Source organism: Antechinus flavipes, chromosome X (assembly GCF_016432865.1).
Source record: "Antechinus flavipes isolate AdamAnt ecotype Samford, QLD, Australia chromosome X, AdamAnt_v2, whole genome shotgun sequence".
In the NCBI taxonomy this organism is placed as follows: domain Eukaryota; kingdom Metazoa; phylum Chordata; class Mammalia; order Dasyuromorphia; family Dasyuridae; genus Antechinus; species Antechinus flavipes.
Window position 1 is genome coordinate 50,355,208 of NC_067404.1, and position 12,846 is coordinate 50,368,053.

General features: G+C 38.6%; 1 protein-coding gene across 1 annotated transcript in view; it reads left to right on the forward strand.

The window, feature by feature from the left end:
• Positions 1–12,846, forward strand: part of TENM1 (teneurin transmembrane protein 1) — an 828,896-nt gene that overhangs the window by 670,977 nt on the left and 145,073 nt on the right. The window contains exon 15 of the mRNA XM_051969260.1: positions 5,808–6,024. Within this exon, the coding sequence (XP_051825220.1) occupies positions 5,808–6,024 (217 nt within the window). The remainder of the gene's footprint in view (positions 1–5,807; positions 6,025–12,846) is intronic.

Here is a 12,846-nt window from a genome sequence, read left to right on the forward strand (position 1 = left end):
CCTTACCCAGAAATATTCACAGCTTGTTGGTCTTTCCCTTGCCTTCCCAAGGAATGGTATACAGTAGGCATGAACTTGGCCATCACCCTGCTTTTCACCCATAACTGTCTCCTTTGGCTTGTTTCCAATACCACTGGCCACCATTCATTGGGTAAGAGGAGGTAGCCTTTGTATTTTAACTGTGTATCCCTTTGTTGTGATCTCTTAGAACCTTCTGCCACATCTTGCTCCTGATAGAAGTTGTTTCTACATGAATTGCTTGCATTGCCAGATTATTGTGTATGAAATTTGGACTCGCTTCATTGAAACATACATTCCGCCCTGCACATGGTGATATTATAACAAACAAATTTGTAATAGGTTCCCCATTGGCTAGATGGTGATATTGAGGTCTTAGAGACACATCCCTAGCTCAATGTTATCCAACCATGTGCTGTCCATTTTGCATAATGGTGCCAATATTGTTGCCACTACCAAAAGAACACATACTTTTGAGTTATATGATCCAGAATGGAGCTATATTGGCACTGACTTCTCTGACAAGCTCAGAGAAGCAATTCCTAGTTTGAAATAAACATGACAGATTCACAATGGCCATTTTCTTTGTCAAAAGGTAGGCTTATTTAAGAGAAGTAGTTACAGACAAAATAAGAGGTAAAGTAGGCACCAGGAGTGGCAAATATGGAAGTCGGAAGAGCGATAGGGTTCTCACTATCAAGAAATGTGGAAGAATCCATTAAATGGATATGCCATAAGGCCTGGTTATGCCATTGACTGGCAGGTAAACTCCATAGAGGAGTTTTAGCAGGCTAACCATAGTTAGTTATATGGAAAGGAGAAAGATGCTATTAAAAGGAAGTCACTATGGGGGTGGAGGGGAGAGGGGAGGAAAGGGAAGAGGAGAAGGGAAAGAGAAGGAGGGGGAAAGAGGAAGAGAAGGGAAAGAAAAGGGAGAGGAGAAGGTAAGGAAGGGAGAGGGGAAAAGGAAACAGAAGGGAAGAGGGAGTGGGAGAACAAGAGAGAGAGAGAATAAGAACCTCATAGTGGGCCTAGTACTGAAGAGGATTTAACAAACATCTTCATGATAGGCATATCTTTTTAGGGAAAATACAGCCTTGGGGGTTTCTCAGGGGAAGGAGGGAAGTACCAGGAAGCTCAGAGGGAGGAATCGAAGAGGTACAGATAGAATAGCAGGTCTGATCCTAGACCCATCTAAAAGACCCATCAATATTTCAAAGGTGGTTTGAAGATTTCTAGAGGTTAAGGGATAGGCACTGGAGGTTGATAATTCCTTCCTCCAAGCAGCTAGATGATGCAGTGGATAGAGCACCAGCCCTGAAGTCAGGAGGACTTGAGTTCAAATCGGGTCTCAGACACTTAATACTTCCTAGCTGTGTGACCCTGGGCAAGTCACTTAATCCCAACTGCTTCAGGAGAAAAAATAAGTTCTATCCTCACAGTCATTCTATACAAACAGGATAGTCTGGGAATTGGTTATGTCTTATACTAGCAAGATGGCTTTCTTCCTAACTGGGTAAAAGAGTAAGTCTACATCATTCTCCATTTTCCTTTGACTAGATCCCCTCTTGAATCAGGGGCATGTGTGTGAAAGGCCACTAATAACTTCATTGATGTGAAATTTTACTTGATTTGTCTCTTGAATCATGATTTTAGCCTCATCAGCCCATCCTTTGACTTGTCTCCATTCCAATAAAATAGCAAAATCAGACCCATTACCAAGGCTACCCAGCCTTTCTCTTCTTTGCCATAGCTATTCTCTCTGTGTGTGTTTCCATCTTGTAAAGGGAACAAGCAACAAAAGTAGGACATACTAACATTTGATATGTCCATACCTGCTACACAGAGCCAGACTGTCACTAGAGTGCCACAGTTTCTAATTCAAATCAACAAACAAACTGTTAATAACAAAAAAACCACCCACACCCAATGTGAATTTCATTTGCACCTCTCTGTAACAGTCTAGATAGGCTGCATTGGGTGTTATCCAATGTGATAATTGCTAAGTAGATCTTTGCCACATACTGGGCTCATATTCGAATTACAATTTGGAGGTTGTGTATCATTATTACTTTCCCTGCCTATAGCCTTTCAAAATTTGACAGAAGCCTTGCTGTCTTCTCAGCAAACAGAGGGTCAACCCCATATAATAGGCAATTATTAAATAAGAAACATTAGTTTAGAATTTACAATGGCCTGTAACACAAAGAGAATTGGTATCTTCATTTTAAATGATTCTTCATGTGACTCATTTCGGGATCCTTTGTCTTAACTCACTTTCATTTTTTATTTATTTTAGTGTTCTTTTCTTTCTTCAAAAAAACCAAGTTGAATGCCTGGCAGGTTGAAACATGTGTGAACCCAGTTTGATTATTCCCAATTTCCTTATTATGAATGAAATGTATGAAGAAGTGACTGACCTTTTTAAAAAAATTTTTTTCATTGTTGTGTGCTTTGCTCCAGACATGAGTTGTCTTTTCAAAGCCCCCTCATTTTGCTTGCTTTTTCTTGCAGCCACATATTCCATTGGAAAAGCAAAGAGAGTAAGCTAATGAGATGGGTCATCGAGCTTTGGAAATATGGGGAGAAGTCTAAAATCTTATAGAAAATCTGTTAATATTTTTCAGTTGGGATAAGGGGAATGAAAGAAACAAAATTTTTATTGTAACTAATCTGGATTTAAAAGTTATCTGTGGGGGAACTGTATTAGGAAGTGAGGGGAGAGAGTGAGTGACAAGAGATGGAGAGACAGAAAGAGAGAAAAGTCAGAATAAAAATACATTGAGCAAACAGAAAAAGCAGTAAAGAAGCAAACTGCATTTTAAATCAAAGTTGTATCTGTGGTATAGGGAATTTTAAAGGACTCCATGTGGGGAAAAGTATTTCCTGGGGGCCTTAGGGCTGCTTATACAAACACCTCCTTTCCTAGTGATCCTCGCTCTCAGAGCCCCCAGCTGTGATGTCTCTCCCTACAGCTAAGCAGCAGGAAACAGATAGAGAGGCATGAAACCCATAGCAGTGCCACTGATCCATGTCTTTTGGGAGGTGGGGAGCAGGGAGAAATGGTAATTAGAATACTTAGCCCTGTACCCACACTAGGGAAACACCCAGATTAGGGTTACTAAATTTGTCCCTTAAGAACCTTCTGAATGGCTCTTCTTATTTCTTGTTTGCTGGGCAGGGGATGATGGATGTAAATCCTCACAGAAACTGAAGCAAAAGGGAATAAAAAGAGATATGATGTACCATCTCCTTCAAGCCTTCCCTTATTTCTCTTGGGCTTCATGCAGGTGGAGCCATAATCACTACTTGAGCATTATTAGTATAATGCCCACACTCAGTCCTCACTGACTGGCGTGTAGTTTTCTCAATTTTTCAGTCATTTTGAATGCTAGATGAGAATTGGGTGCTTTGTTTGGTAGATATTCGAAAGTGATCATTAGGATCTTTACTCCGATAGTGATGATGGGAACAGAAAGGAGACGGTTACAAAATACTTTGCAATGGTGAAATCAATGTAATTTGGTAAAAGGTGAAGGAAAGGGAATTGTCAAAGAAAAATCCCAAGATTTCTAACTTGGATAAGATCTGGTGTCACAGACAGCTAACAGGGAAGTCAGAAGGAAGAATGGTCTTGAGGGAAAAGAAAATCATTTGGGGACATGTGGAATTTCATTTGTAGGTGCCCAGAAGCACTGGGCACCTGGAGATATAAGACTAGAGCTTGAGGGGAGTGAAGGGAAAGTCAGGTTTAGGAGATTTCCTGCGGGAGCCAAGGAATGAATGAGATTGCTTCTTAAGGCAAAGAGGGCTATGGTAAGATGAACGCTGAGAACAGAACTTTGGGGAACACATCTTAAGATGTTGGGGGTCAGGAAGTCCCAGAGAAGGTATAATATTAGGGAAGGAGAAAATGAGGAGATTTGGGTATTTCCAAAAACCAAGGGAAAAGAGGCTATTGAGAAGAAGGGGATGGTCACTGAGGTGAAATGCTAGAGAGAGATTAAGGAGGATGCGAACCAAGGAAAGATTTTTTTATTTAATGATGCAGAAAGATGTTTCTGGCACGTTTTAGAGAGTTGTTTCAGTAAACTGATGAGGGCAGAAGTCAATGTCAAGGGATAAAGGAACAACAAATACCAAGAGTGATGAAAAATTGAAACATTGGATATATGCTACTCTTTTTTTAGCTGAGGCAATTGGGGTTAAGCGATTTGCCCAGGGTCACACAGCTAGGAAATGTTAAGCGTCTGGGGTCAGATTTGAACTCAGGTCCTTCTGACTTCAGGGCTGGTGCTCTATCCACTGCACCACCTAGCTGCCCCCTATGCTATTTTTTTTCAAGATTAGTGTTGACGTATAGAAGACAGACCAGATAAAAAGGTTGAGGAGAAAGATTTGCTCAGCACTGGGGACATCAGAAGGAGAGATTTGCTTTCTCTGTCAGAGAAAGGATGGTAGAGCCTCACCATTCTATACCAACAGAACAATCTGGGAGAACTAGCCTCCTTTTCGTACCCGTCTGTGTACTTGCTTATGGTTGATAAGAGCAAGATGGACTCCTTTTAGCATTTCCTGATAAGGAAAGAGAATGAGCTGGTTTCAAAGACCACATCACTTTGATGGGAATGGTCTTCAGAGGTTATTTTATTACTGCTTACATGTTATGGAGGGGGCATCTGTACCCAAGAGACCCATGTCATAGAGCTAATCAATAGAGGAGCTGGAATTTTGCTCCTTATCCAGATTTCATCACAGTTTTTCCCTTTAGGAGTCAGATGAGGGGAGGAAAAAATGGACAGATGTCCCCTTGCCTTAATACAGAATACCGTATCTAAGAGAAAATAACAACTATTTTGTCATACTTTAAGGATATAATTTTGTGGAAAATAGCTGATAGATAGAAAGACAGACAAGTACATAGATTCCCAGTTTCTGTCGATGAAATTTATACCAACATCATCTAGTCTACTCACATAGAAAAGCAGCCCAGTACAATAAGAAAGCATATTGGATTTGGTGTCAGAGGACCCGAGTTTGAAAACAGGCTCTGCCACTTGTAGCTAATTGTCACCTTATCTCCATGGGCCTCAGTTCATCTTGGAAATTTAGGGAGTCGTACTGGTTTTGCTCTCAGGTCCCTTCTAACTCCATCTGTGATCCTAGGAAGTAAAGGCAATATAACCAAAAAAACCACAAGACACACATGCATTAGAAAGCTCAATGGCAAGCTCCTTGAGGTCTCTGGACAGTGTTTTTGTTTTTAGTTTTTTCCTCTCTGTTTCTTTGGAGGGTCCAGCATGGGGACTGGGCATACAGTGTTGCAATCAGGGAATGGATATTATAAGCAACAAAACATCATCTACATGACATTAGAAAATGGAAGAGCCCTGAGAGATAGTCACCCCCATTTTTTCAGCCAGTGGAAAAACATTCCCCCCCAGTTTGGACAGCCTCAGGAACAAGCAGCACTTTAACCTGAAGCTATATCTTTAGCTTTCTAATCCTAAACACTGGCCACCATTCTGCATTGCCTCTGGTACATGGTCTGGTACAGTCAGTTTGTGCTGAAGGAATTCACATGAGGGAGAAACCTCTGCATGATGTACTTAGACTTCCTCAAAAGTAAGAGTACTTGTTTTGTTTTGTTTTAAGTTGATAGAAGTTCTGAAAAACAGATAAATGTTTCCATTTCCACGGTGGCCATTTTGAATGGCATTCCCAAAGTTTCTCTGCAATAGAATATCAATCTTCTAAAATGGCTTCTTTTTCTTCCATTCATTTTTCAGATGGTTTGACAGACTGCGTGGACCCTGACTGCTGCCAGCAAAGCAACTGCTACATCACCCCTCTCTGCCAGGGCTCTCCAGACCCCCTGGACCTTATTCAGCAAAGCCAGCCCTTGCTCTCCCAGCATCCTCCGCGACTCTTCTATGACCGAATCAAATTCCTTATTGGGAAAGACAGCACTCATGTCATTCCTGGAGAAGTCTCATTTGACAGCAGGTATGTGTTTAAGCTCAATGAAGGGGGGAGCAGGTCATGTTTCCTTACACAGTTATGATGATAATTTAATTCAACTCAAACATCTCTTTAGCACCTACTCTGCCAGATGCCGAACTAAATACTGGGAGTGCTGAAACAAAGGGAAAACCAGCCCCTACTGTCCAAAAGCATTAATTCTTAAACAGATAAATAAATATACTACAATATGAGAAAGAAGTGAGCATTAACAATTGAGAGAAGGTTCCACATAGGAATTAGCATTTGAACTGAACCTTGAAACAAGCTGGGGATTCTACTAGGTAGAGGTGAGGAAGAAGTATACAAGCATGTAGAATAACCTTTGCAAAGACACAATGACTAGAGGTGGGATACTGATTTCAGTGAATAACTAATAAGCTACTTTGGCTAAAATGTTAAGTGCTGTAAGGCAAATCTGCAAAGGTAAATGGGAGTCAGATGGTGGAAGGTTTTAAATGGCAGGCTGAGAAATCTGCTTTTTATCCTGAAGGTAATAGGGAGTTACTGAAGATTATTAAGGAGGGAAGTGGTATAGTCAGATCTGTGTCTTATGAATAATATTCTGGTAGCTAGGAAGACCATGGTTTGGATAAATCTGAGTTAGCCGGAGAGAAGAGATGTTCTGAAAGTTTATGATTTTTACAAAATCATAGAGTTAGCATTGGAAGGGATTGTAGAGGTCATTCAGTTCAACACCTTTACTGTATAGGAGGCCCAGAAAGATTCAGTGACTTGCTTAAGTCACAGAGACGGAGGGCAGCATAAAGTAGACTTTGCGTCTAAGGTGTCTCATTTCAGTTCATCGTTTTTTCCTCTTCTAATAATAATCCGTTTAGTTAATGTATACTAACACCTTTGACCTTAACACAAGAGAAAATTGAAAACTCATTTCTGAACATTAATAAAAGCTACATACAAGAGAGAAACGACATAAACTTACCTACTACATGCTACAGTATCTCTCTATATTTTTCTACATATATTGTATATATATATATATATATGCATATATATATATATATATATGTATATATATATATAGATAAAGTAAAATATGCAATAGGAGTAATAAATAGAAAATAGAAATAGTGGTAGATATAAATAGTTTTGGGAGAGCAATAAATTGAAATAAAAAGAATATCATGTGAAAATAGCATAATAGAGATTCAGTTCACAACATGGAACAACCCTGACAAGATATCCATCATAGATTACAAAATTTTGCTATTTATTATGTGAATTAGCAAGGGGAAGGCAAGTTCCCTAGTGGAACTTACAGTTAACTGGGAGGAAGAAGCCATTAGACAGAAAAATACTATGAGGTGGAGAGTACCTTGATCCTGAAAAAGATTCAGCAAAAATCTTCATCATAAGCCCATCTTTTAAAGAGGAAATATAACCTTGGGACTTTCTCAGGGGAGGAGAGGAAATAAAGGTAGGAGCAAGGATGTATACTGAGATGTTGAGACTCCCTTGAAGATACTAACAAAGACAGTCTAGGAAAATCTGGTTTCCCGTCAAAGGTATCTTTAAAATGCTTTTCAAGGAAGTCTTGGCACATTATGTGCAATTATATAATTATTTTGCTGCACAAGAAAAATCAGATCAAAAAGGAAAAAAATGAGAAAAAAAAACAAGCAAACAACAACAAAAAGAGTGAAAATGCTATGTTGTGATCCATACTCAATTCCCACAGTCCTCTCTCTGGGTGCAAATGGCTCTCTCCACCCAAAGATCATTGAAACTGGCTTGAATCTTTTCATTGTTGAAGAGAGCCACTTCCATCAGAAGTGAGTGTCGTATAAGATAGTCCTTAAAACTATATTCCCTTAGCATTTCCTGACAAGGGAAGAGAACAAGCTGGTTTCAGAATTCACATCATATACACAGATAAAATCTTCCTCCCAAGATTGTGTGTGTGTGTGTGTGTGTGTGCGCACATGCACTACACATGCAAACGTAAGATTAACAAAAGCCATACGTTAGTAAATAACTACAACAAGGAAGAGCAGGTTTTTTTCAGATCTAAATTCTGTGGATTATATCATATTCCATTTTTTTTGGTTTTAAACCTGAGTTTTAAAACTTAATTTTTTAACTCAGACAATTTTCTTTAATAAGAAATGATTCTCTGTCTCATTATTAAGTGAATTTGGTTTCTTCCTCGAGGAATCCTAGATCTAGAGCTAGAGGGATTTCTGAGGCCCCCTGCTCCAGCCCCTTCATTGTCCCCATGCACTTGAGGTCCTTGGAAAAGAAAAACAAATCTGCCTTTCCTGGGATCACACAGATAGTAAATTATAGAACCAGTGATTTGATCCCTCTGTTCCAAATCAAAATCTATTTATAACATGCAGATGGTTTCATTTATTTTTATTAATGATTTGTACCAAGGTACAGCCCATTTGGTAAAGAAAAAAAAACAGCCATTACCAAGCTACTTTGAAGCATGAAAAAGAGAGATCCCATTCATTTTCTCAGTGACTTTTTCTGCTCTAGCTTTAGCCATGGCATATTTTTCTAATTAAACTAGGCATGGCTGCCGTTATAATCTCATGAAAATAATTTGTTCATTAGGCTGGTTAATATAATTGACTTCAAAGGAAATTGCAACACATTCAGAAAAGCAGAACACAGAAGCCAACACTGTGTAACTCCTTTCCTGGTGCATTGGATATTCCTTATAGCTAAAGGGCTTGTACACAGGCCCACAGTCATTTAAGAATGAGTCAACTAGATCTTGCTTTACATGTTTGACATATTTCTCCAACCCTCCCCCCAAAAAGTAAAAGATGTGAGAAAACGGGGTCCAAATCTATTTTCTTACTGACTCTCTCTTTTCATTTCAAAAATGTAGTTCTATGGAAAAGAAAAGAAAAATGCCCCAATGATGAAATTCTGAAGGGACAGAGAAAAACTTTGTTTTAATTTTAGAGAAAGTTTTAGTTTGGAACTGATCCCTCAGGCAAGCAAGGAGAAGGCACTGATAAAGATCACTTCAGCTCCATGGTCCCACCCTCTGGGAAGGTCATCCAGTCTGAAATCCAAATTATGTCAAACCCCTGTTGACATACCTCTGTAGAGGTCTCAAGCAGTCTCATCTCACCATACCCTATCAGAAATCCCAGTCATGTTCCTGAGGTTAAATTTTCACTCTAAAATATCTTTATAGTTTCTCCCATGGCTGTTGCTTTCTTTTGGCTCAACTTGCCATGGCATTCTGCCTCGTGGTGTCTTCTTCCCCTTCCCCCATGCTTCGTGGTCTCTCCTACCTCCACTATCCCTCTCAATCCCACTTCTCCTCCTTATAGTTAACTCTTAGGGTTCTAAGTCCCTTTCAGGATATGCCCCAATCTCATGAGGTGCTCCCTTTCTTCTGGGTAATTGTGAGTTCCATTGCGAAACTTGTCTTTCATATGCTCTCCCACCCTATTTCATATTTACTATTTCCAGTGTCCATAGTATCGCTTTTTGAAAGCTCATATAATATTACCATATTCCCCATATTTAATGTCTCTTTCTTTTTTAATTAGTTTTTTTTATTTTCAAAACAAATGCAAGGATAATTTTTCAACATCGATCCTTATACAGCCAAAACCCTGTCTTCCAAAATTTTCCTTCTCTTTCCTCCGCACCCTCTCCTAGATGGCAAGTAATCTAATATATGTTAAATATGTTAAAGATATGCCAACTCCAGTATATGTCTACATATTTATACAATTATTGTGTGGCACAAGAAAAATCAGATGAAAAAGGGAAAAAATGAGAAAGAAAACAAAGTGCAAACAAACAACAAAAAGAGTGAAAATGCTATGTTGTGATCCACATTCAGTTCCCACGGTCCTCTTTCTGGGTGTATAACGTCTCTTTCATTGAGATACCTCTGCAATTTCTGTAGACATTGGATTTTTGTTAGGGTGATTTTCCGTGTAATTTCCAATTCACCCCAGTTAGAAGAGCCTTGCCAGGAGCTCTGAGTAATCTTAAGAAAAACAAACCAAGAGAATTTGCTCGTTACTGAATTTACAGAAATGTCACCCCACACACTTAAAAGGCTAAGAACTGCTGGTCTTTAATGGCCAGGATTTCATTGCTATTGCACATTTGTTTGTGTTTTTCTTTCTGAAACTTAACCTTAACCCACTTTCTCTGGCTAATATTAAGTTTTGACATTGACCAGTGTTTGGACTGGTTAATACACGATAGACATTTTTTTGACTAATTAACATCTGCTTTCCCCGAGTTTAATTCCAGAAAAGGAAAGAGGCAGGTGGAGAAGGAAAAAAGGAGAAATCAATATATGTGAATTTAAATCATCTAACTTCCTTCCCAGAGGTTTTTAAATTTTGTTTGCTATCTTTTGTTTTTATATAGAAATCATTCTCCTCATTTGAATCCTCCCTTAGAGAACAGAAAGAATGTACAGGATGACCTAGATCATGATATTTGGAGCAATAAACTTAGAAAAGTAAAGAAAGACCTAGACACCCCTGGAGGAGCTTCATGCTTGTGTCACCAACTTAGCAGCTGTCTCAGTGAACAGGCCAGGAATGAGGCTTCCATACATCTTCTGTCTGGATTGACTGGGCTTCTCTAATACATTTGTTAAGTACAGCAAGTTACCTGTATTACAGGGTACATGTCAGTTCTTTCACATAGTGATCTCAGCCTTTGCAAGCATTTTGATTATTTTAAATGCCGGTGATTTTTCCCCATAGAAATTAAGGATAGTATTGCCTTTGGGGAAAAAAAGCAATTGGACTAGAAAAAATCCGAACTGTCGGTACTCTGTGTCTCGTGCAGTGTATGGGCTGGAGACAGACCTGAATTTTCATCCAGATATTGTCTACTAGATGTGGGTGTCCTCCAAGGCTCTGTCCTGGTTTCTCTTATCTTCTCCCTGTCTACGTAGGGTCAGCAACCGCAGCCTACAGCCCATGTCTGGCCTGCCACCTGTTTTTGTAAAGCCCTCAAACTAAGAATGGTTTTTACATTTTAAACAGTTTTATTGGAATGCAACCATGTCCATTTATTTATGATTTCTCTATGGCTGCTTCAATAACAGGGTTGAATAGTTGTGACAGACTGTATGTGACTGTCTCATTGCTTCTCACTGCTGCTCAGTGCACTATAAATCCCAGTGACACACTTATAACTTGACAGTGTTTTGAGTGCCATGTCCATCACTCTACCATGATATTTTTTACCAGTGCATACTCATAACATCAAAACAGGGAAAGAAAAAAATATATAATTTTTTTGAGCTCAGAGGATAAGACAAAAGTATTTCTGAATGAAAACTACTCTTGCCCACTATTGTCAAATACTAAATGGCTTTGGAAATTAGATTCTGTTGCAGACTTGTTAATGTTTCTTAATGAATGTAGCTTAATATTACAAGATAAAACCACTTATGTGCAAAAATTTTACTGGGATAAAGTTAGTTTAATGACAATTAATATTGTTTGGATCAGAAGTAATGTCAGGCTGCTCGATACACTTCCTATACTATCAAAAGTTAAAACAAGAAGCTAGATTTCTATTCCCACATGTATTTGCAATGGATATATTTTCTGAGCTCAAACTACAGTTCCAGTCAGACTTGATGCAATTGTGAAAATAATGTCAATATTTCAGAATCTATTTAAGGGTCCAATTGAGGAGCTTCTACCTCACTTTCCATTGGAAGCCATCAATGTACAATTCTACATTTAGCTTCATGCTAAAACACAAATATCAAGAGAAGGATCTAATATACCTAATCTAATATGTATGAATATATTCAATTAAAATCATGATTGATATCAATATTTGGCTGTGTCTGTATTACAAGAAAGTTTTAAAGCTAAAACATATAAAATTGGATAACAGATCAACACTAACAGATGAACATTGGCGATCGATTTTGATTAGAGAACACTTAATCTAAATAAGTGGAATGTTATTCCCCCCAGAATGAAGTATTGTACTGCAATACAAAGAATGACCTTCAATTATCATTATTATATTTTAAATTTTGTCAATCAAAATAAATAATACCTAAACAATATAATTGATATTAATATCCTTTGATATCCTTTGACCCTTTACAGAAAAATTGGCTGATCCCTGCTCTATATGCTTTTACTTGATGATCTCATCAGTTCCCATGTATTCAATTATCATTTGTAGGCATATTATTCTAAAATCTTTTTGTCTAACTCTAAACCCTCTTGGCCTCCAGTCTCATTTCTGCCTATTAGATATCTTTAACTGAATGTCCTGTAGACCTATAAATCTCAACCTATGCAGAGCTCATTCTCCCAAACTTTCCCTCACCCAAACTTCCTTATCAATGTTGTGAGTACCACTCCCAGGCTTCCAACCTAGATGTCATCCTTAACTCCTCATTCTCTCTCAGCCCCATCTTCAATATCAAATCACTTGCCAAGTCCTGTTAGTTCTACTTTGGAAACATCTCTCATATACATCCCCTTTCTTTGTCTGACACTGCCACCACTCTGGTAAGGAACCCTTTGCCTCACATCTGGACTATTACAACGGCCCACTGGTAGATCTCCATGCTACATGTCTCTCCTCACTTCAATTCACTCTCTATTCAGCTTGACAAAGTGATATTCTTAAAATGCAGATCTAATTATATCAACTGACCTCCTACTCAATAAACTTCAGTGGTTTCCTTCCACCTCCTGAATCAGATATAAAACATTTTTATTGGTTTTTCACGCTCTTTATAACCTGGCTTCCTCTTACCTTCCTATACCTTACTCCTTCCTCTCTACTACCCTATAATCTGTGATCCAG